At 39.7% G+C, this 13,845-nt stretch overlaps 1 protein-coding gene across 1 annotated transcript in view; it reads right to left on the reverse strand.

Moving 5' to 3' along the window:
• Window positions 1–2,346, reverse strand: part of pdlim4 (PDZ and LIM domain 4) — a 41,796-nt gene extending 39,450 nt beyond the window's left edge. Inside the window, exon 1 of the mRNA XM_069145981.1 lies at window positions 2,100–2,346. Coding sequence (XP_069002082.1) covers window positions 2,100–2,201 — 102 coding nt within the window. The 5' untranslated portion in view covers window positions 2,202–2,346. The remainder of the gene's footprint in view (window positions 1–2,099) is intronic.
• Between the last annotated feature and the right edge of the window lie 11,499 nt (window positions 2,347–13,845).

The raw sequence follows: 13,845 nt of genomic DNA on the forward strand, positions 1-13,845 counted from the left end.
AGTTCTGCCGGAAAACCCATTTTACGTAGTCAGCTGATGTTTCAGAGGAAGTGACGTCCATTGAACCGCTCTGTAATCGCTGGTAGAAAGCAAAAGAAGTCGTTAGGAGGGAGTGTAATGCTGGGCCATGCTGCCAAGACACTGCATTTATGCCTCTGACGTTACATATTTTTGCTAAATATGCTTGCATCTCAACAGCCGTTTCCTTGTCTAATTTTCAAGCCAAGATTTAAAAAAATTAGCTAAAACTCCCCGATTTGCTCTTGCAAGCAGCTCTTCCACATGAGCGCCGTTTTATTTTTATTGCCATCTTTGCTATATAACCGTCTGTAAAGTGTAACCTGTGATTAATTTCATTGACACCACAATCACGAAGTTATGCAACGTTTACAGGGCAAAAGACTTCCCTGTGCATGCCATGCTTTTGGTTTTGGCAGCCACGCAACTATACACCAATTAAAACTTGGTGAGAAATTGTGTGATCAGTTATATTGAAACCACAACGTGCCTGCTGAACAAGTTATTAGAGGAGTTAGGTATGCATCGCAAAGCCCGAGATGCACCGAGCAACATTTTGAGTTTAAAGCCCGCATGAAATACAAGACGGTTGCAAAAAGCTGCAAACTCTTGCGAAAAGAATTCTGGTCCTGGACATAATCTGCACAGAAAGACAAAGACTGAAAGAAAGTCTGTTTCCCGTCTACAGGAAAGCTGAACCCTTCCAAAAGAAGACATCACAAGGAGTCTGCTGATGTCATGTTTGATTTCTGGAATCATAAAGTTGCTGAGTTCAGCTCCCTTTCACCGAGACCTTGTAGGTATGAAGGTGCCAAGTTAGCAAGTCGGCCTTGATAATGTGACAATGTTGAAACCATAAACCAACATCTGTCAAAGCTATTGACTCTCGCAGACACCATGAAACAAAGTATGCCACATCATTGCACTATGACTTTTTTTTTTTTTTTTTTTTTTCTTTTTTTTTTTTTAGGGATATTTAAAAACACAGAGTACACTTTGGGTGACCTCGAGGAGGTTCCTCCTCTTCTCTCACAGTCGTTAATCGCCCGCCGTAAATCTAAAAATTACACCTCAAGTTTGAAGTGCTCGAACCCTGTAGTTAAAAGAGTTGGTTTGGGGGCTGGAGATGCAGCTGAGCACAACACCTGGAATCCCTCAGCAGCACCAATGAGCGCTGATGAAAAACAAATGTCAGTGCCTTACCCCGCCGTCCCTTCAGTAAGCCCTGCGGCAAGATCGGGCTGTGTTTACCCTGGCCGGGATGAACTATCGGCTACTGCCAGATCCTCTGCCAGCACACCGACTCCTGGCCCATATTGCGAGGGTCAGGAAAGTTCATGAAGCTTTATAAAAGCGCTACTACCACTATTTCTGCTCCCTGCATCATCACCAAAGATAAATGAACTTATAAAGACAATAACGGCATCTGTTTAAAGGGACGGAGCCAACATAAGGCACACCTGAGGTTCCTTACTGTCAAAATGTGAAGAAAAAAAATAAATGAATATCAAACGGCTTTACATATTAAGAATTAATTTAATTGATTTTGTTTCAATATTAAGGGTAAACTCCTCGGGATGGACCGTTTCCTCCTCAAAGGGGGTACTGATTAAATTGCATTATAATTTAGAAATATTATTATTCAGCACTATTCAAATATATTTTATATTTAAATGTTGTGTTTTTCTCGGTTTTTTTTGTTTTTTTTTGGGGATGAAATTGAACTCCACAAACTGATGGCCATTATTCTGCAGCGACTCACCAGACTGCACCGGTCAATTTGGCTGCCAGAAATTAGACAGCACCATCTTGTCTGCTTTTAAAAGTAAAGCCTTAAGTTTGTACACTTCACAATCACACCTGTTTAGGACTAACAGAGCTTCGTGACCTCTTCGTTAAGATCAGGCTACTTAAAGAGAGAAACTTCCACCTCGACTCTATTCAAAACTTTTTTTTCTTTCATTCCTTGGCACCGGCCGATTCCTGACCGGAGTGCCAAGTGGGGGACCCTTCCGCGCTTTGCGCACGGTTCAATGAATGGACACCCACACGAGGCAGAGACAACGGAAGTTTCGACCTACCCTGGAGATGGTTAACGGTGTGCTGAAATCCCGTCCTCCCACCAGCCGAAAGCCCCACGGAGAGGGTCCCTTTAGCGTCACGGTCTGAGACATGTTTGACATTTGTATTGCGAGAGAGAGAGAGAGAGAGAGGGTGTGGGGGGTGTGTGGGGGGGGAGAAATGTCCGCGCGGTTCCTCGGTATACGGGTCAAAAAAAAAATGAAGGGGAACTAGCCAGAGTCCTTCTGCCCAGCTGCTAGGCAACGCTGTCCCCGGCACTGAAAACTTGTCTCCTTTCTTGATTCAAGTTTAAATAACGAAGCCGCCTCTGACGTCGGAGGACGGCCCGCCTTCACGCGCTTGTGTCACGGAGCGGGAGCGGGCGGGGCTGCGCGCGAGGGGGGGGGGGGGGGGGGGGGGGGGAGACTTTAAAAAAATAAAAAAATAAAAAAAAAGCTGCTTATTGTTGGAGACTGCAGGTGTAAATGTGGGGAAAGTGGGCTCAGCATGTGGAACCATCAGCTGAATGGACGGGTGGTGAAAGTTCCCCTGTTCGTTTTGCATTTGGTTTGTCATTCGTTTATTTCTTCACCAGCGCCTCAAACACTTTTACCTCTCGCTCCACCATCACTGAACACAGGGTAAGGCCTATTCATCCTTTTTCTTTGTTAATCAGTTCTTCAGTAGGTCAGTTGTCTTGGATTTTTTTTTTTTTTTTTTATTAAATCTCTCTTTCAATTTCTGTAAAGCTTATATGCGCAGTATATGTATTTATATAAACCAAAATGATTGAAAATTGACCCCAAAAAAACTTAAAATGAGCAACTTTGGTTGATCGTGGTCCTCAACTGATCATTATTAAGAAATATAATGTAATTAAAGGTAGCCTCATAAGAAATGCTGACACAACACTGAGAAACATTTAGTGTTTTTTTTTTTTTTAGATTTAGACAGCGTAGGCTATTAAAGAATCTATCAATAAAAGGCATATTTTTTTCTTGCTTTCGACCCTGATAAATAACTAGTCTATATACTGCGTATTGTTGTATAAATACTGAGTATTTTAAACAAAGTATTCAATAAAAAGCGTTCATCACAACTTCAGCAATTCTCTTTATGTGACTGCCTTAAAAGTAGTTTATTTGTACATCTGATCCATCAATTTCTTTGGATGTAGCAGAGTAGAATTATGTTTCAGTCAGGTACATAGATTAAAATTTGAAAAATTGTAGAGGAGTAGAAATGCAAAACACAGCGTTGGACCATTTTCCCCATCTGTCTCACTACCATTTGTTATTTACCGTTACGCACCACGAAGTAGCTGAGGCTGATGGATGATTTATTTTGCAAGTGTTTGGCCAAGTACTGGAGAGAGAGAAAGTTTGACTGGTTGATTCGCTGCTAACAATTCTTTCTGTGGAGGTGCCATGTACCACATTTCATGGTAATCCAACCCCAAAAGGTTTTTCTTGTTTTGTATTTATTTCATTTAAATTCCAACAGAACAACAACGACAGAACCGTGCTGCTGGCTAGCGTGACTAAAAAGAAACAGGGATAGAGCTGGGGAGTGGTCTTGCCTTTAGGTCCTCGGAGGATAATCTGAACATGCACTGAAAACTAAGTCCTGCCAATAACTCATAGATCAGGGTCTTAAGCAACAAATTGAAAGGCCTGAGTATCAGATAACGATGTTGTGCTGTGATTTGGACACCTCACTGGCAGAAATGACCTCTCCCTGTGAGGGATATATCTGTGGATATTCTTGTCTCTTCTCTGCCCCACTTCTTGTTTTTTTTTTTTTTTTTTCGTTTCCCCAGCCAATTACTGAGTGAGTCACTCAGCTAGAGTACTATGATTTTTCTAGTGCAGAAGGAATGATCTCATACATATGCCTGGGAATGTGTCTCTTAGACAACTGCAGACATGTGGAGCTCTGTCTGAAAATCTGACTCAGTTTGAATCAGACACTAACCTTCCCCCCTTACTGTGTGAGGAGGTGGTACTGATGTCAGCCCAACTGGATCTCAACATGGGCTATATCCTAATTGCGTGAGTGACAGTGTTTCGAAGGCTTGTACAAACTTCGCACAACGAGCCGGTGTGACGCAAAAGAGCACGTTGGGAAAGTAAGAATTGATGTGATGAGTCAAGGTGTGTCAATAGCAGAATTAAACACATAGGAGAAAACATGAGTCAGATTGCTTCAGGGTCACTGAGGTGAAGACAGATCAATTCAGTGTACACAACCCAAAAACCTCCAATCAGAACTCAAAGAAGCACAAATTCACCGATAACTAACCAAACATGTGATGAGACGGGATTTTCGCTCGATAGGAGGAATCAGACTTGAAGGCCAAACGGGGAAAAAAAAAACTCCAAATACTTCGGCTATGTCTTGTTATGTACGTTCTTCAATTGTTCGACTGTTACAAGAACTCCCACACTTTCTTTTGTCATCATTATCTCAACATTGCTTACGTCTGAGCTCAAAATACATTTCAGAGAGATGAAAACAGCATGTCCATACAGACCGTTGTATGGGCACGAAAACAAAGCCGATATTCATGCTTCCAAAGGTGTCACCAAACTGTTTTTACAGACCGCTCTTTTACCTGCTACCCAGGCCACATCAAAGGATGACTAACCAAAGAACAAGGACGATTAAGAGGGCTGTGGTCTGCGTTGAAGATTTATTGAGCAGATCACCAGGTTGACATCTTCTTCAAAGCCCGTTCGCAATAAACCCGAGTCAAACTACAGAGAGCTCCCATGTCTCTGTTCTTTTTCCCCAGACGGTCATCTTTCCAAATACCCTCGTCAGAGCCTAAGAGGTCCTTTTAAATCACTGCAAATCTATTTACTCTCTGATTTTGTGTTACATTGCCAAGAAAAACTTTGAAGGGGAAGCAGGTAAGACATGTGATGTTGTAATCATGAGCTGTCTGCGCTCTGTCTGGTTTTCTCTCTGCTGTCTCTGAGAATGAAGTCATCTGCGCACACCTTGAGTACAAAGCACCCTCACAAGTTGCAGCCAGCACAGAGACTAATGATTATTAATGTTATCAGGCAATATCCAGTAATGTCCAATACATTTACTCTCTGAATGCCGTGAGATTTTGACATTTTTGTATTGGTCCAGAGGTCCTTAACATCTTCCAAACTGGTGCACACCTTTTCACACACACTCGATAAATCAAAGACCGGAGAAGCTACATTCTACGAAGAAGCTGCAGTTAAAGCTGCAGTAATGTCAGGTGTCTCAGTGGAGTGGAGGTTTTAGCTGCTAAGGAGACAAATATGTCCCTCAGGAGCTGGGGGAGACCAAAAACGGAGCAAACATGACAACAAATATTGGATTTTGTCAGGTGAAAAACTGATTCCAAATAAACATTTAACCTAATTATATGCCAGTATTTTGTAACATGTGTTTCTTGTGTTGCTTGCAAGGGGCCAAAACTCGGTTAATGCAGGTCAAGTAAAGTTTTTAATTAAAAACGTACATGTATTATCTTAATTCCAGAATCCCATTTGATGTACCGAATTTAGAGATATCTGCCGTAGGCAGATCTAAAAGCAGATGTAGCTCCAGATTGAAAACAGTTTTGCTGCATTAACAGAGAAGAAAAATGTCTTTGGACAGTTTTCCAGCACACACAACATTTGGTAGCTTTCTGTCCCCAGCATTGAAAATGGTTATTTCGTTGTAATGACACAGGCTGGAAACAATGGTTCCACAAACAGTGCTATGCCTGGAACGCCCCACGGGGAAGCAAATAGTTGTAGGGAAAGCATGAAGCTTAATTCATGTGGTTGCAATATTGCAGAGTCAGAAATGAAAAACAGATGATTTCATAACATGAGACCACCGCAGCCCCAAGCTATCTCATAAGAATGCTGCAGAGTTACACACTCAACATCAGCAAGTTGATGTGATTGTAAGAGTGTGTGTCGCCCTTCTTTCACATTTATGACGCAACAACTAATTGCTAATCCCTGAATGTTTCAAGTCAAACTGCCAAAGGTTAATCTGGTGTGGAGCGTACAAATATGTTCAAACTGTGGCTAAAATGTTTCTGTAAACTAGGTAATGCAAGATGGACATACAGTAAAATGAAACTTTTTTTTTATGTCATACATCAGTCATTTTCAGACCAAAGTAAATGCTGCATTAGTGTTGCGGTTTAAGTTTGCCACGCTGGCTAGAAAATTGGTAAACGAATAAAAACCCTACATTATACGGTTATCCATCATCAGATGGGCTACATGTCCAGGCCACACGCATGCACACTGACCAGATGCTAGCAATGAATATTTAATGTGGTGCTGCAGCATCACTGCTGTTGGAATAACAAACAGATGTGAATGGATCTTTAAGTATGGTCCATTAATATGAGAATCAAGAATGATATATTCACTTACTGTTAAGGCAGCATAGTGAAATGAAAGCCAAAGTTAGACAAACCACCCTTAAGTTAAACAATAAAATACTATAATTTGATCATGTTTTACAAAATATTACATTTGCAGTGTTTGATTCTTTAATATAAAGTGATTTATATTCTGTCGTGTTTAATTTTTGTACCCAGCAACTGACGTCTGACTGAAAAACTGAAGATAATTGCTTTGCATTATTATAGTATTAACTGGGCACATTGGGCACAAGTCACAAAAGGTTACACATTACCTGAAACTGTAAAACAACCATAGGCGTATGGAACAGCAGGAACTGGATCTGCTCATTAAGCTCGGTTAAAAGATTTTTCCTACAACATGGCTAAAGAATAACATTTTCCAGACACAGGCTTGTCATAAAAGCATGAGAGCGTGAATATGGACAATATGTGGAAACACGTGTTCTCTAGCTTTTGCTATGTATCACATCCCATCAGGGGCTCAAAATTCCTGTTCAGAGATGTGCCAGACCGGTTTGAAGACATTAGACTGATTCACCATGAGTACAACATGCTTACATTTTTCATAAAAGAAATTGAACGGGAGTTTAGAAAATAGAGAAGAGTCGGAGGTCAGATGTGGTTGAATATAGAGCCCAAACTACGATGCCGAACTATGACCTGGAGGTATTTGCAGTTTAATGACCAGTGCCGTGTTGAAAGACATGATGCTGCCTCCCACCTGATTATGTCCACGGTTTCTTCGAATAAGAACTTCACAAGGCAGCGCCAGTAAAATCATGTAGTGCAACAACCTTGTCTGTTGACTGCAAAGGAGCAAGTGGTGGGACATTTTTATGGCGATACAACGGCAAACCACTGTGCTTTCCTTTTTCTGTTTCAACTCTACCAACCGGTGTTGTTCCCCTGCTTTACGCAATTGGTTGTTACTGTAACCATGACAACAACGGTCCCCGAGCCTTAACAAATAAGTAACCCATGAGCTTTCCCTTACCTTAACCAAGTAGTGTTTGTGCCTGAACCCAACCATAAATCATGGTAAAAAATAAATGTTGGAACTCATTTATATTTCATGATTCGTAAGAACTTTGGAAGGCACAGACAAAGGGAAATTCAAATGAGGAAAAAACTTTCTATTCCTCATTCTTAAGACTTTAAAATAAACAAGAAGACAGATTATTATACTTTAGGGAAACTTTTAACTTCTTCTGTGTTATTTTCCCTGGTTTTCCTGTTTCTTTATAGGACTCACTCTCTCCCACATCAAGCGTATCTAATTAAGCTCTCCATAATGAACCATCAAACTTTTCCAACTGAGCCATCCACTGAAAAACCTAAACGAGCTATAGATGACTTCCTCCAGTGTCACGAACAAAAACCCTAAATGCCACCGAGCCCCACAGCCAATCTGATGCTGTGAATAGGGTTTGAAAGCAGTTCTCAGGCAGTGCTATAACCACTTGTAAACAATCAATGTCCTATAACGAGAGTAATCTGTGGACTGGCCCACAGCAAGAGGGCTGGCAATTGGAATTTAAGTGGGCAGTATGTAAAGTAAACGAATTGTCAAGAGGCTGATTGAATAGTGTCTTTAGACTGATGAATGTCAATTTTCACTTTTAATGTGTGAGACATCTGCTTGGAACAAATCTCCAATTACAATAAATGCTAATATAGGCTTCCAGTTTGCCTGGGACCAGAATGGATATATTATATATGTAAGATTTAGAATGATGAGATAAAAACAAATCAAACAGAGACATGACATGAGCTACGCTGCACATTATTGTTGTATTTACTGTGCCAAAAGTCTTTGTGTGATTTGTTTTTATTTAGGCAATTTAACACAACAGATCTCTTAACCAGCTGCCAAAGATTCCGGAGCGATATCAGCTCTCACACAGAAAACAAGTATCTGCAATTGAGTTTTTACACTGATGGTTTGACTCGAGTTATCTTAGCTCACCTTATCTTCTGGAGGGACTTGGTCTGGGCTGAATGTAGCCGACCTTTTCTCCTAAATTTGGTTTGTATTTGCAGGCAACATTTTTTTTTATTTTCAAGTGAATATTGTGCTTTTATGGTCAGGTTGGATGGTGGGTACAAAGAGTCCCAGATTCACATCTGTGTTCAGCTCTAGACAACAAGAGTGCTTTTATTAAGGTCAGAAAAAAAGATTGTGGGTTTGGTTAAATCTTAACTACCATAATAATTCCCATTTTTCTTGAGTCCCTGCAGACTTTGTCTGTAATAAATTAGACCATGATCTTTTCCTATCCTTAACCAAGTGATACCAGTACCTAAACATAAACAGTTAAAAGGAGCTGGATGGTACACAGTTAAGAATATAATGGTCATCCTCAAATGGCATTAAGGTATGAGAGTACACACAGCTGATGTCACTTTTGTATCTTGATATCATATTTTATCTGCTACAACAAATGACTGAATTTAGTTGAGGTTCCGTGTGGAAGGTTCATGCCTCAGGAAATAAAAATCTGAAAGTAAATCAAATTAATACAAGGAACTGAACCCCTGTTGGTGGAGATAAAGAGAAATGAAGAGAAATTATGTTTCAGGCCTGGCGTTTGGTTTTAGAATCATCTGATCTCAATTCAGATTTAATTAATTACCACATGCCCCTCCACCAGATCAACACTGTAACAATGCACCCTTTGTCCTGTGCTGGATTTTTCTGACCTGGGAAAGATACAAATGTTTCCCACGTGTACACATACCCGGCTGTTGACAACTGAGCTCAGCACATTCACTTCTTTGTTTGTGTTTACGGTTGTCCAATAGGACAGGCGGAGCTGACAGCCACCAGCACTGATGCCAGCTGGCACGCCTGCCACTGTAACTGCCTCCCTCCACATTTGGTATACTGTCTAATATTGATACCTGGAGTATACAAACACATATAATGTAAATATAACACACATACAACGTGATTTTGATTTATTACACAGTCTAAAGCTAAAACACGAATACATGTAATCAAAATAATTATCAAATGGTCTAATAAACAAACATATATCATTGCAACATTACAATGTTTTGTTGCATTAATCGTAATAGAAAGTTTGCATTTCAATAAATACAAGAACAACTTCTTTTGTCTGGTCCAAACCGGTCTTAGATGTATTTAGTGGAAGTACATGTTTCAGAAATTGATGTGATATTTATGAAACAAATCATGAGGTGGTTAACACATACCAGCATGTGGAAAGCATCACAGGACATTTGTGGAACTTGATGATTTTACTCTAATATATTTCAAAAGGAAATATGGGCCACTGCTTTGTTTAACTTTGAACACTGTAGTAATATTGGTTGAAACAAATATAATACAGATGCATGTTACATATGAAGGATTAGGTCTGCTAATACTTGTAGGGCTTGTTTATATCCAAAAACCACAATAAAAAGTATTTTCCGACTTACTTCTCACATAATGAAGCCATACAGATGTTTTATTTGTTTAATTTTGGTGAGTAAAACTATGAATGAAGGATTTTTACTTAAATTTTTATTGCTGTTTTCACATTTCTTCCAGAAATCATTGCGTAAGGAACTTAACAGTAGCTGTGTTCCTGCAGTCCACAGTAATAAATGGGTCTTAAGGGATTTTATAAGCTCAAAGCTCTGTGATCTCTCTCTCTGTTAATTGTGGGAAGTAATTGGAAACTTCTTTGTTGATTATGGGAATGTTACAAAGCTCTTTTTTAAGCTTTGTACTGTAAACCAGGGATCCTCGTTTGCCTGTAAAACTGTAGACTTTTAACATGGACAATCTCCAAGGCCTCACGGGTGGAACAGGTGTTGTGAAGCACTGCTAAAAGATTGCACGCATCATAAACCAGAGGGGAAGGCTCTAAAGTGTGATTGTGTCCGAGTTCATTTCAAACCGTTCGATGTGAATGCACTGCTGTGTGCTGAGACTGTGTCACCTCTGCTCTGGCCAAATATGGGCTACTTTTAGGATATTTATTTGTCTCGGATTTGGCAAGAATGTTTTGAGAAATGAAGCGTTACCATTTAGCATTTGGGAAACAGTAACTTTGAGCCAGTGTCTCAGAAATCAAACATATCCGTCATTAACAGTGTGACATGAGTCTGACTCCCTGTGACCTAAACAGACCCTGAATTTTTGAAAATCTGAGCCAAACTCCCTTATTAAGTCTCCTTTTATGACCATATAAGTTAATGTTTTTTATCTAGCAAACTGAGCACTTTCTCTTAACTTAACTACGGGAGAGTCTGATTTTAACACAACAACGGTACTTTTCAACTACCTGTAGCCACATGACCACCAACACATAAGGAAAATGCACACACATACACATGCCTGCACTTCAGATATACACAAAATACAATGCGAGACGTCGGCATTGAGGGTTTTGTTGGACAAGTCTGGTCCTGAATTTGAGACAAGCAATTATCTCAGAGACTTAACAATGAGACCTGTAGGGAGGAGTGAGCTTCACGCGGACGAGACTTTTGTCCACACACACACATGCTTTGTGTTTTTCCTGAGGCACTTCCATAACAACAATGATCACTTACCTAAAGTACTTCCTCATTTAAGACAGTGATGATTTAGTTGTGGAGATTTTCATTAATTAAAACTACACTGTCTTTTCCTTTAAATTTGAATTTCTAAATTGAAAGAGAATTATCTTCAGACTCGGTTTAAAAGCCGGAGGTTTTGGGGAAATATTGAGTGGATTGAAACTCTGTGTTGAGCCTTGAAGTTTTAGTTGAAAGTTAAATATTTTCTGTAGTTTGTCAGGTAGCCAAGGTGATTACATTTTCACATATTAGTTAAATCGGTGTAAAAACTGGACATAAAGAGATCAGAGTGAAATTTTATGGACAAAATAATTATACTTTGGGAGTGAATGGGTTTATCTATAAGCAATACGCATTACCTCAATGAATCTAAACACTGACGACAAATATAAGTCAGTATGTACAATAAATTGCTTTAAGAGGAAATACAATGTATGTATCTGGGTCCAGTAGACATTTGACAGGAAAGTAGTTCTCTGAGTTAATGAGTGAAGTCATTCAGGTGTATTCTGTGTTTCACAATACAATGTAAGTTACTTCGAATTTGTGCTACAGCCACACAGAAAACAGCATAAACTTCAAAATGGTTATTGCTAGTTATGAGTATCTATCTGTGTGAGTTACAGTCTATCACTGAACTCCAGTTTAACCTTTTTTGGTCCTGCTGGCTGAAACATTTCCCACAAGACTCCTAAATAACTTTGATTTCAACATATACACAGTCCTCAGTTTAACAGGGGCAGCATCCAAATCATAAGGTCACAGTGTTGCTTTTCTGAGCACTGGTGGAATATGGGATGAATTACAGCTACTGGTCAGCAGCCGCTTTTAAACACCCACCTTCACCACACACACACACACACACACACACACATACACACACACACACACACACACAAACAAACAGCCCAGTTAAAAACACAGAGGGAGTTCCTGTTTAGATGAGAAGTTTTGGCTTCTTATTCAAAACACATCCAGACCAAACACACGTTAAAAAGAAACAAGAAAGCACTTGTGAGGTTTTGGGAGACAAAAATGAAAAAAACTAAAACGTTTTTATGAATATGATGCCATAAACAATCTCCTATCCTTCCTGTTGTCCTCATCAGTTTCTCCATTTATCCCTTTAAATACTTTAGTCTAGCCCTGTACAGGAATGTCAAACTGCTGTTGTGAGAAAGAAGGACGCACACACACACACACACACACACACACACACACACACACATTCATATGATCCCCCACCCACTCACACAAACATCTACAGCCACCCACTTACACACTCTCAGGAAATTACCCAGTGTCTGGCTTTTGTTTAATTTCTTTTTTTTTCTTGAAAGGTTGTTTACCTGCCTTCTTCTCTTTGCACCTAAAGCATTAGCTGAACTACACCAGGCCACAGTTTGGACACTTAACTACTGCTGGTGTTTTCTTTCACCAAGACAGCGAAAGATGTCAAACACACATTAAAATGAATCGTTGGCTTGACTGGTTGTTGTGAAGACTGATGAAATGATTTCCACCAGGCACAGTTGCACAGTCTTCATTTTGACTCCACATTTATGAGCGATGGAAACCTTTGATTCATTAATGTCCCGGGATTTTAAATAATTGATTCCTGAATCCATATTTAATCTATTTTTTTTTTCTATTAAGATGGCAGCTATAAACTAGCAGATTACAGTTAGGCTGTGAGCTAACCAGTTAGATTGTTAACATCGAAATAACATCAACTAGAGAGCTGGTAGTTTGTTTAAACAGTGGCCACAAGTCGTCTGTAACAGTAAATAAATCCTGACCAGAAACGGTTCAACTTTTTGCTAAGTGCTAACAGCAAATTGATGTAATTCGGCCATTTGTTGACTGGAAGTAGCGACTTGCATTGCTTTAAGGGAGAGCCAGGGGGTTTGTAGCAATGATGAGTCATAATATAGTCTCTAGAAGTGTATGATTCATCTTTTCCCCTAGGTCTAGTGTTAAAAAAGTGAAGCTAATAAATTGTAATATCAATTTGCAAAAGTTGTGGAATGGCCGATGTTTAAAAATTGCAATATATCTATTGAATTGGCACCCAACTATTGTGATAGAATCGGATCAAGAGATGAACATATCGTCTCAGCCCAGAAATCTGAAATTCCGTGTGATTTGAAAATAGATAAATTATTATTATGTGCAGTAAAAATTCTCCAACTTCTCTATCAGAAGTGTTTTCCATAAAGTGGGTTGGAATATTCCATATTGGAACATTGACCATCTTAAACCTTCCTGTCATCATGCAAGAAAATGTGTTTTTAGGCCGCAAGTATTGTGTGAACAATACAACTAAAACCATTCAGGTTTTTAACACAACAGCATCCAATGAAAAACAGACTGGCTCCATTGCCTTATCTTTTCACTTTTACCAGTTGTGTGCTCACATGACACTTCAATGATGCACTTTGAGAAAGTGTGTGTGTGTGTGTGTGTGTGTGTGTGTGTGTGTGTGTGTGTGTGTGTGTGTATGTATGTGTGTGTGTGTGTGCGCTTTACATGTCTGCAGGATGTGTGTTTGTGTGTGTATTGTTGAGGGTAACTGAATATTTCTGAGACAGCCCTGAAGAATGCTCTTAGAACCTGTTTACAACCTTCTGGGGGCTTCAGGGACTTCAGTGGCTGTAGGGAGGCTAAAAGAAGGGAGAGTTAAACCTCCTTTGCATAATGACTTCCAGACTATCGCGTGTTGCTTCCCTTTTATGCTGCATACCCCTGTCATGGACCATCATCAAGTTTATCCCTCTGTG

This window comes from Embiotoca jacksoni, unplaced genomic scaffold, assembly GCF_022577435.1.
Source record: "Embiotoca jacksoni isolate LCO1_2020_lvr unplaced genomic scaffold, fEmbJac1.0.p SCAF_13, whole genome shotgun sequence".
Taxonomy (NCBI): Eukaryota; Metazoa; Chordata; class Actinopteri; family Embiotocidae; genus Embiotoca; species Embiotoca jacksoni.